At 45.5% G+C, this 10,443-nt stretch overlaps 1 protein-coding gene and 1 non-coding gene across 2 annotated transcripts; both read right to left on the bottom strand.

Annotated features, from left to right (window-relative positions):
• Positions 1–1,609: 1,609 nt before the first annotated feature.
• Positions 1,610–9,419, bottom strand: EIF5 (eukaryotic translation initiation factor 5). Its single transcript, XM_065636761.1, has 12 exons — positions 9,386–9,419; positions 9,020–9,212; positions 6,680–6,959; positions 6,335–6,416; positions 5,939–6,111; positions 5,480–5,591; positions 4,652–4,791; positions 4,000–4,158; positions 3,652–3,813; positions 3,212–3,376; positions 2,797–2,931; positions 1,610–2,009 (listed from the first exon to the last, which is right to left on the bottom strand). The coding sequence occupies exons 3-12, from the start codon at positions 6,749–6,751 to the stop codon at positions 1,917–1,919; spliced, it is 1,293 nt and encodes a 430-aa protein (XP_065492833.1). The 5' UTR covers positions 6,752–6,959; positions 9,020–9,212; positions 9,386–9,419; the 3' UTR covers positions 1,610–1,916.
• LOC135989962 (small nucleolar RNA SNORA28) lies at positions 4,999–5,122 on the bottom strand. The gene has a single exon (XR_010606354.1). It is a non-coding gene; the product is annotated as a small nucleolar RNA SNORA28 (small nucleolar RNA).
• Positions 9,420–10,443: the final 1,024 nt, after the last annotated feature.

The raw sequence follows: 10,443 nt of genomic DNA on the forward strand, positions 1-10,443 counted from the left end.
CTTACACCCTCATCACCAGTGTAACTGCGAGATACTAGTGAATGATTTAATTTTCTGAGTATTGCTAACACAAGCAAGCAGGAAGCCCAGTGCTGAAACCTTGCCCCTAACCAGACAGTTTTTAACCCTTCACTCTGTCACCACCCCTGAAGTTCCAGCCTTTTGCTTAAAAAAAAAAAAAAAAGTTCCACAGATTCTAGTCTCTTAGTTTTCCACAGCAATATGAGGCAAACATCATCAGCTCTGTAATAGCTACAGTTCTCAGCTGGAGTTTTTTTCAGAGGATGTCAACCTTCCAGTCTCTTCCTCCAGCCTACAATGGTGTGCTCAGATCTGTTACACCAGGAGGAGGTATCTTCCACAGGGGTTACATGGAGATTAATAATCCACCTTCCAGGTTGCCAACAGCATAACAATTGAGTTACTTTTGAAATACAAACCCAGTTTAAACAGAAAGGAGAACAAATTTAGAGAAAAATAAGCCAGGACTAAACTTGTATTTAAATTTGAAATAATGTTTTTGCACTACTGCAATAAACACTCATCTAAAATAACAGAACACTTTCAAATGTTTCACGGCTTCACCTCATCCTCTTAACAGTTTGCCACATCTGCTAGTGCCAAGTGACAACTTGATGCCAGGGCTGCCTGCAACACAAGTTCACAAACCTACACCTCAGTTTTAGAAAAACCAACAGGTTACGTCACCACTATTGTAAGGGGAAGATTTTGTTTGTTGCTTAAGTTCTGCTAAAACAATCTGACTAGAAAAAGCTCACTGTGCACTGGAGCAATGTCTCAACTTTTAATACTGAATCTCACAACAATGGAATAAAACCATTGTCACTTTCTTGCCACTTCTGGTTTTCCAGAGCAAATGGCTGTGAACAGCAAAAACCACCTCTTTAAAGGCCTCCCACTGACCCACACTCCATGTCCCATCAGTTTCCTGATTTAGATGGACTAGGCTTCACTTTGCACTCATTTCTAAACAAGTCAGGTACCTCAGCACTGGCATCAAGGATCTACAAAACTCACTTCCAGAGCTACAGGTCAGCTTCAGGGGCTCCCATGCTCAAGGGACCAGATCCTGCTGTCTTCCACCCCAGTTCAGTGGGGCAGGATACCCGTCTCCTCTGCCATCATGACACTGCACTGCAGCATGCAGCCACAGCCAGCTGTGCAGTCGCAGTGCCTACACTTCCAATGCTACTCACACCACCAAGACCTGCACTTGACAGAGCTGTTGAAAACCTCAGGAAAACAACACACAACCAAAACACCAAACACAACCTAAACAAAAACACAACTGATGTAGTAAACACCTGTGGAAGTTTAAAATCCTACAAGGATTGATCCACAGTTGCCTCTAAAGAGCTGGCACCTGTACACTGTAGATTACCCAGCACCCATTTCTTGCCCAGGTTTCAAGTCTCCACTGTCACAACAGCCTTTAAGCTATTTTTTTTGGTCTCATTTAAGGAATTGTTGTAGTTTTATTTCAAACTTTGCAGATCAGCTTTTGTCCCTTAGTCTCAAAATGTGCATGTTTCACCAAGTTGTGTAAATACTTACTCAGAAAAGAAATAAGGGAGTTGAAAGTCACAAATGAAGGTTGACCAAAACCAAATCCTTTATTTCCACAACTGTATAAATGTGCTCCAAGTATGTGTCCAACACAAGTCAGAAAAACAAAACAGAACATGCCAGTTGCAAACTAGATCAGTTCACCGATGTGCTGACTCCTTGGTAATAGGCTTAGTTACACAAGACCAGTCACAGTAAAAAGATACATGTTAGAGTACAAAGAGTAGCAGGATGTTAAGCCATTTCAGCTTGTGCACATACAAGTCACACTTCTGGCAGAAAATGCAGAGAAGTTTGCATTATTATGCTGGAAGCTATGTTGCATCACTTTAAATGGCATCAATATCGATATCGTCATCTTTATTGTTTGCAGGCTTCACAGTTTCAACTTTAGGTACACTGGCAGTTGTAGAATACACCACCTGCGGAGACAAGACATGAACTTTTACTATAGCAGCTACTGCCATCATTAAGCACCAGAATAACTTTAAAATCAGGAGATGCAACATCCACCCACTCAACCACCTTCCTGTCTATTGCCATGAACTGCTTAACATGCTGCTCCGTGTTCTGAAATGCACTGCAGAGCACCTTCCAGCACAGGAATTCCTGTTGTATAGGAAACCTGAGTTCAGCCGTGCTGAAACTACAACTACACCTCAACAAGTGCCTTTACAACACAGAGGTCTACTAAGCAGCAAGATTTCAGATCCAGGAACAGGAGTGGGTACTACTGGGAGGAAAACAAACAAAAAAACCCACACGCAAAAAGTAGTCCCAGCTACAGTCAGTTGGAGTGTAGGCTAACACATTTTACCTGGGTCTAAACCATGAGGAAGACACTTGTTCCCTTCAATCAGCTTTTCTAACACACACCAACTCTTCTAAAACATTAGGCTTCACCCACAATACCTTTGTCAATCTTCCACTATGTCAACTACTACTGCAGAACAGACTGTACTGTTCCACAATGACAGTCTTTGACTTAAGATGCACCATTACTGTTACAAAAGTGATCTCAGGTAGAAAAGTGACACCACAGAGAAAACACTGACAAAGAATTACTAATGAGCTGTTCCTCCAGCTGCCAACATGCACAGCAACACATGAAGTAAGCTGTTTTATAGTGCACCAAGATGAGGTACAAGACCTAAGCATGTAGGAACAGCACAGCTTTGGAGTTGTTTACATTAAGCAAGCCTTTCCTACCTCTATGTTTTCATCTTCATCCTCTTCTTCATTACCGGAAGATTCTTCTTCAGCTTCCTTTAGCCATTTAATAAATGGTTCTGCTTTGACACGGATTTCTTTGGCAAGCTCCTTCGAAACATATTTTTTTGAGGCCTGAAAGAAAGAAGTGCACAGGCTCTGCTTGAGCACTGGGGGAGTTTATATCAGATCATACCCAAATACAGCGAGAGCTTAACTTAGGACTCTAACCTCACCCACCCCACTGCCTTCAGACCACTTTTGAAATGGAGGTTTCACCCAGACAGTAACTTATCTCAAGTAAGCTGTTAATAAAGACAGCTGCACAAGCTATTACACCAGAACAGAGAAACCAAATGCAATATGCTACATACAGGTACTTAGCTGGTATAGTATGTGAAATACTACCTCTTACCTTTTCTGCCCAGCCAAGGATGACTTCTTCTTCTAGAAGATCTGCATCATACATTTCCTTCAAAATATGGGGTATTTTAGAAATAAGCTGAGACTGATGCATGGCTACCACACACTCAAAGCCATGGAGAAGGTACCTCTGAGCTTTTTTGTTGTTGTGGCAGAACTAGAATTGTGATAAAAACAAAGCAATTAAATTAGCTTTTTTCCCTCTCCACAAAGAACTGCTGCTTCTGCTCTTAACTCAGTGAGACAGCAAAATTTACTACAGCTCGTAATACCCCTCCCAGCAGTTTTGCCTAGCAAAGGAGGGATTCAAAACAAAAACACACTCCAAAAAGCCTTTTTCCCCACAGTACAAGACAATCCAGAACTGAGTCAAGCACTTGCTAGAAAAAGCCAACCCAACAGTTGTTACACTAGGTACCAGAGACTGCTTACACGAAGGAAGTGACGCCTGTATTTCCTTATCTGTTCACGAATCTTTTCGTCAAAAAGAACTTCAGTGAGAACCAGTGGGCCCATGGCCTTCACATCCAGTCTCTCTGCTTCTGCTACAATGTCTTTGTCAGAAGTATCAATGACACCTTCTTCCTTCTTTTTCTACAAGACATGAACAGAGACAAACATTTTAAAGCTGAGGTCTGCATCAGTGCTCTATTGCACCACTTGCCTTCCCACCACCAGTGGAACCAATGCTTTGGTAGAAGCCTAAACAGCTTGCTCTTACTAACATTTTGTGCAACTACAGCAGAGCAGCTACCAAGCAAACAACCAAAGAATATTCACCTTCACAAAATCAAACAGTATGTTAACTCTCTCCTCCACTGTTCTTTCCAGGTCTTCGCTAAGTGTGAGGTTCTTTGCATGGTCACTGATTTCATCCATTCTACGTCTCTGGGCTTCTTCTGTTGTGTCTTCGCCCCAGTCATCATCATCCTCCTCCTCCTAAAAAACAAAACCAAACCAAGAGATTCATACAATGTTACTACAAGCTTAACAGACAAGCGTTTTTTCTAAATACAGAATTGAGAGCATTTTTATAAAGAAGTATTTTGACTTTTCCCCTTAAGAAAGGGTTACACTATGATCTGGAAATCAAAGATGGAGAATGGGCAGACATAGGAAAGAGTAATGGAAGCTAGACACAAGTTTGTAACTATCTGTACTAGTACTTTAAGTGCAGTTTTACCACTATCTAGTACACTCATGCAATATTCCTTTCCAGGGACCTAGACTGATAAGGATATGCAGCTTTCACTTCACAAGGAGAACAAGCTCTGTTACTGAAGAGTACTCTCACTATAAAGGAGACACAGGGATACTCCCATTCAAGCAGTGAAGTTCTGGATACAGCAGGAACTTTTGGTGCAATGCTGACCAGCAGAGAATACTACAAGACACCACACCTCCTTATCTCCCCACTTTCCCTTCTACTTACCACAACCTGTGGAGGAGAAATCTCCTCTGGTGGTGGGGGTGGAAGTGTCTCATTGCTGGACACAGAACCATTCTCTTTGTCCTTGCCTTTTCTGTTCTTCTTCTCCTTTTCCTTCTTTCCTGTACCAGTGTCACTGGTTTCTGCAAGTGAATTTTTATATTTTATTCTATAAACTAGAGCAAACTAGAGAGTCCCTGTACTACCACACCTTTGCTGAGTGCATTTGGATGCTTTTGTTAGCAGCAGTTATATGTAGTGCCCAGCCCCTGATACATTCAGGGCAGATGTATGTTTGCTGGGGAAAGCCCCGGTTCCAGTGAAAGTCTCGTTTCTCACGAAGACATAAGGTTGTCCAAGTCTATATAACAAGTGACCTCACAAAGCAGAGACCCCTGGAATAGGTTAGACTTTTCTATTCTAGCAAGCTTAAATTGCAGTAGGCAACTAGATGCTTACTACAGAGTGTTGCTTGCACAGAACAAGTACACTACAGTTAGCATTTACTATACTGCTTTTACTTTCTACCCTTCTAATTCATGCTCACTTTAAGGCAAAACTGCCATGAGCTCCTGCTGATTAGCTCTCCTCCTAGTAGGTTGTCCTGTATATGCCAATCCAACTGTTCACAAATACAGGATATGAAATCATGAGGTAAGAGACTGCTCATATTGAAACTATCCACAGAGCTACTTCATCCTGACCTACAAACTGACTCTGGGTCTATGCTGGAGGATTTTTTGTGTGTTTTTTTTTTTCTTTTTTTTTTAAATACCCAACACTTCCTGAAGAAGTTCCCTTTACCCTCACCAAATAAGGAAACACACTTACCAGGTGGGTTTTTGAGAATGAACGTGCAGAGTTTATGGTTTGTGTCAAGCATGCCTCGATAGCCACAGGCTTTGCAAGAGTTACCTATAGTTTGTTTCTTAGGATTGACATGCTGTAAGGAAAAAAAAAAAAAAAAAAAAAACAGAACAGCCCCCTGTTAACATATCACTTACAGAACAATCATGCATTAAAGCCTAAAGCTGATGTTCAGGTTATCATCAGGACATGATTAAGTCAGATGTTTAAATACTTTGTATCATCATCAACAGATCAAGTTTAGAAGTAGCAATTTAGTTCTTAAGTTTAACTGTTTTGCGTCTAAAATCTTCCCAAAGTGGGTATGTGTACTGGATTTTCTCTTCACAGATATTCCAGGTCAGCTATTAGGTTCACACCACTTCCACAAACTAAATAAGTTTTTCCATAGTGCTACCATTAATACAAACAGAGAGCACTCACCAGATCAGTTTCAGGATTCTCACACTCAGGACAGAGAACAAATTTTTTAATGAATCCATCCAACATGTCTTGCAGCTTATTCGCCTCATGAGATCCATTGACAATGTAACGGTCATTCTTAACATCAAACTGGGTCTGTGCTCCCAGCTCACAACCAAAAAATTTGGTAGGATCTGTAAAGAAAGCACGATAATCACCACTGCCCTGGTATCTTCACTGTGATTTTTAGTAGCAAGTAAATATGTCATTGCTTCTTTCCATTCATTATTTCATTCTCAGATAATCACATTTCTTACAAATCTTGAAAGAATGGTATTAATGCTTTATTAGTTACTTAGCACTACCACTTCAAACACAAAAGCATTAAAAAATGCTGTGTCACTCCAGACTACTTACACGTTGGAGGCCGATTAAGCGCCTTTGCAACGTCAACCATGTTGACTATAACCGTCTTTATTCCATTTCCTTTGCCCTCCACCTAAAGAAAGAAGTGTTTTAAGATTAAGTGACTGCAACAGCCAAACCCAGTGCGTGTTCCCCATTTTACTACATCGAAGTTCTGTTTTTAAGTGTGTCTTTCAAGAAGAGCTAATATGCAGTTAGTCTGGTCAGAAAGGAGCAGACATACGCCTTGCCCTCTGACTGGCTGAACATTATCACTACGCTCAGCCCTCTCTTCCTCCTCTATCAACAGAGGAAGTGGTATGAAACACTACCTACTTACCACTAATAGTAAGTTACCTTGGCAATCAGACGGGGCATTTTGTAGCGATAGAACTGATCTGAAACACTGCGGTTGACGTTGACAGACATTTTGCCTTATTAGTAGCTTTATCAATAAGATGAAGAGATCTTTGATTGCAGTTTTTTGGTATCTTCTGTCTGGAGAAGACGGGATGACATAAACGACTGCAAGAGTTCTCGGTCTCTGACATGAAAAAATTTTCGCCACTGAGGCTGTAAGGTTCTTGCTTGTATGCTATGTTTCCCCAATACAGGTACCAGTGGCTGCGCAACAGCTCTGCAAGTGTCAATAAACAGAAAAGAAATGAAGTTTATCTTATTGTGCACCAATCAGATCTTACAAAAGAACTACCTAAGTGGCTATATATAGCATGAAGAGGGAGGAAAAAAAAGTACACTCTTTATGCTATGGCTTTCTTCAACTTGTGGAATTGAAAACGACAGCCTTAAACTGTACTGCTAAGTAACATCCTCAACTACAACAGAGCTTTCCTCCCTCTTCTTTCTTAGCACCCCAAAAACACTGCACAGCTTATGACTATCCGCTGTATGATTAACTTCTAAAGAAATGCTGCAATCAATAAGGAAGGAAAAGGATCACTGCTTGATTTATTATGGAGACCAATGGCTCTTGCACTGAGAGGGTCACGTGACATGTTTCAGGCTACAGGGCAGAGGAAATCAGGAGAAAGATCTGGAAACCCATTTCAAATTCCACATCATAGCATGAACCTATCACATAAACAGAAGCCTGTCAGAATATTAAGAAATCTCAGTAAGACAAAGCAGCAGTAATCTGTAGCCCAACCTAGTTTTTACACGGATTACCAGTTTTTGGACTGTAGTGGAAAAGAGCTGAAAATTAGGTAACTCTCCCTCTCGCTTATGGATTCTCATAGCAGCTTCTGTTGAGTTTTGACTTAACCATAAGCCTGATAAAGTCTGACATAAGTTGCTTCACTGTAAAAGCCTAACAATGCAGAGGTAGAGAGCAGTGCAGCAGCTTTTCCAGTGTTTTTTTTTTCCTTACGGGAAGAGGGGAGGGGAGGAAGGGGAAGAAGGATGAATCCTATCATTAAAGTTGCCTTAAGCAGTATTTACATATTTAAATTAACATGTTTCTATAATCAGATCTAAGAGTACTTAAGCCACAACTGGTTGACTACACAGGCAACCCTGACTACAGCATGGCTATTCTGACACGTCATCATGTTTTTATCATTAATAACAGAAGCGTTGACACATTAAAATAGCCTTCTTAGTATTTATGCGTAACATCACATCGATTGATTCCACACAGCCTGAGTCCCTCTGGTCAGGCTTACAATTTCTTTATACAAAAAGCAGGTAGATTTGTACATGCCTTGCGTTCTACGCTAGCCCAGATGCAGTTTTGCCCTTCCACAGCAAAAAGTGCAGCATGAACTTTGCTTCAAGCACAAGGCTTCCTTCCCCAACGTGTCTAAAAAGAGCCACGGTGTGACCTGACCACATGCTTGCAGCAGCCTTGAGGAAGCAGGTATCTCAAGGTAGAACGTGCCAGTTTCCCCTCCTTCCAGACTCCAGCTTTTGTCTGCTATAGACTAAAGCTCCCTCTCCTGGTCCCTAGGACACCTCATCCCAAGCACCACCCCCGCCACCCATACGCTATGCGCGGAGGAAAAAGCGGCCAGGCAGATCGACTCCGCGCTTCAAAGCGCCCTTTCCCCGCCCCGCTCAGCCCTGTGATGAGTCATAAATGCAGCAACGAAGCACTGAGTCAGCCCTGGAAGCGATGGGGGGAAGTCACCTCCAGCCACGCATGCGCTCTCCAGACCCGGGGGGGTTCGCGCTCCGCAGCCGCCCCCCCTTTCTCCTCCCCCCGCCCTCCCGGGCTGACCCTCGAGCAGCGGCCGCCCCCCCCGGACTGGTAACTGCGCCACGGCCCCCCCGCCGCGCGCCCCCTCCCCGCCCCCCGCCGCGCGCGGAGGCGCGGTCCCCGCCGCCGCCATCTTGTCTCGTCGCATGGCGGTGGTGGGGGAAATCAAGAAAAAAAAAAAAAAAAGAAAAATAAGGAAAACAAAACAAAAATACAGCAAACGGCTACAATTAAAACACTGGAGCTTCTTTTTTTCTTCCCGGTTTGTTTGTTCTTTCCCCCACACCCTAGTTCTCTTTCCCCTCCCAACAAGGTCCCAGACGCTTCGTTACACAAAACCTGCCCCACTACCCGCCGTTCACCCACAACCCGACACCCCAGCCCGAGGCGCCCGCCCGCTCCCCGCACCTTCCCAGCACCCAAACCCCCCTCTCAAACCCACCTACCCCCACCCGCCCTAGCCCGGCACTAATACTCACCGTTTTCGTCCAATAAAGACATAAACCCAACGCTGCTCGCCCCGGGCTGCGACGAAGCCGAGTGTGCGAGGAGAACAGGGCCGTGGGGGCGCTTATATCCGGGCGGAGAGGGAGGCGGAGGCGGACGCCGCAGCCTCCGGGTCCCGGCGTCCTGGGGCAGGCGGTATCAGCAGGGACAGCAGCGCCGGGCAATCTGCGGGCAAGACACAATCAGGGGCATCGTTAGTGGCGACACCTGTGAGGAGAGGGAAGAAGAGGAGGAGGGGGGAGAAAAGGGAAGGGGGGAGGGAGAGCCGGCGGCCGGCGCGCAGCTCAGGCAGAAGGGGCCGGTTGATGGGACCCCGGCAATGGCTGCCCCGTACTCACCTCTAGAATGTTCTCGCTCTGACTGAACAACGCCAAAGCTGGGATCAATCAGCCAGCGGCGTGCCCCGCCCCCCGAGCCCGACCATTGGTTCGCCTCTCGCCTTGTGACGGATCTATTGGCTGAAACTTCGCCGTGCCCCCCACCCACTGGTGGCGACCGCTATCAATCAAGACACCCCTGGCTTCGCTTCCCTCCCTCTCTGCCCTCCCCCCGCCAGTGCCCCAGAGGACATCGCGTCTACATCGACCGAGTCTCGCGAGAGCGCGCGGGACGGGGCCGGGGCGTGCGGGAGCTGAGTCAGGGCGGCACGGCCTGGGCGGGCGGCCGCGGCCGGGCCTGCAGGGATTCGCGCCTCCCCCGGCCTGCCCTTCCTTCCCGCCGGCTGTGCTGAGAGACTTTTCACCCCCTCACTCTCCCACCCTCTCACCCCACCGCTCCCTGCGGCGGCGAGGGGCCGCTCGGCTTCTCCTCAGGGCTGCGCTCCCGCCTCGGCCCCCGCGGCCTGGAAGGGCCCTTGGCGTGTGGGCCGGGCCCGCGCAGGCCGGCTGTGCCGGGTGCTTGGGGAAGGGCCCGGGTTCCCTTCCCTGCCCTCGCTTTCCCCCCGCCGGTGGCGCCGAGCAGGCCCAGGGAGGCCCAGGGCTGAGGGAGGCGTGTGGAGGAGGATGTAATGCTGTAGGAATGAAAATTTGAGTGGGTTGCGACTCAGACCGGCAGTGACCGAATGCTTGACATCACAGCAGCTATATTACAAATAATTTAAAGCAATTAAGTTGCTGGATAAGTTGTGTTTTTCCTGTACACCTCGCTTTCAGGGTGCAGGAAAGACCCTGCTATTTAACTTCAGTGTCATAAAGACTAAGCTTTGTGGGCTGCCTTACAAAGGATGATACAACCAACAAGCATTTATTCTTAATGTAAAATGTTGCCAGCCCTCTTTAGCTGAATTAGGACCCTGGATGAAATACATCTTTGGATTTACATTCACTTAAAAAGCAGAAACATCTGTCATTCCTTCTGTGTGGCGTATTCTTTCCCATCTTCACTTTACAATATCACA

Source organism: Caloenas nicobarica, chromosome 5 (assembly GCF_036013445.1).
Source record: "Caloenas nicobarica isolate bCalNic1 chromosome 5, bCalNic1.hap1, whole genome shotgun sequence".
Taxonomy (NCBI): Eukaryota; Metazoa; Chordata; class Aves; order Columbiformes; family Columbidae; genus Caloenas; species Caloenas nicobarica.

What these genes read in the sequence shown, in the direction of transcription:
- EIF5 (XM_065636761.1), bottom strand. Translation starts at nt 6,751, where the DNA reads ATGTCTGTCAACGTCAACCGCAGTGTTTCAGATCAGTTCTATCGCTAC. An exon ending in TGCCCCGTCTGATTGCCAAG is followed by an intron (nt 6,417 to 6,679) that starts GTAACTTACTAT and finishes TTCTTTCTTTAG; the next exon opens with GTGGAGGGCAAAGGAAATGG. An exon ending in TCCTTGGCTGGGCAGAAAAG is followed by an intron (nt 2,932 to 3,211) that starts GTAAGAGGTAGT and finishes TCTTTCTTTCAG; the next exon opens with GCCTCAAAAAAATATGTTTC.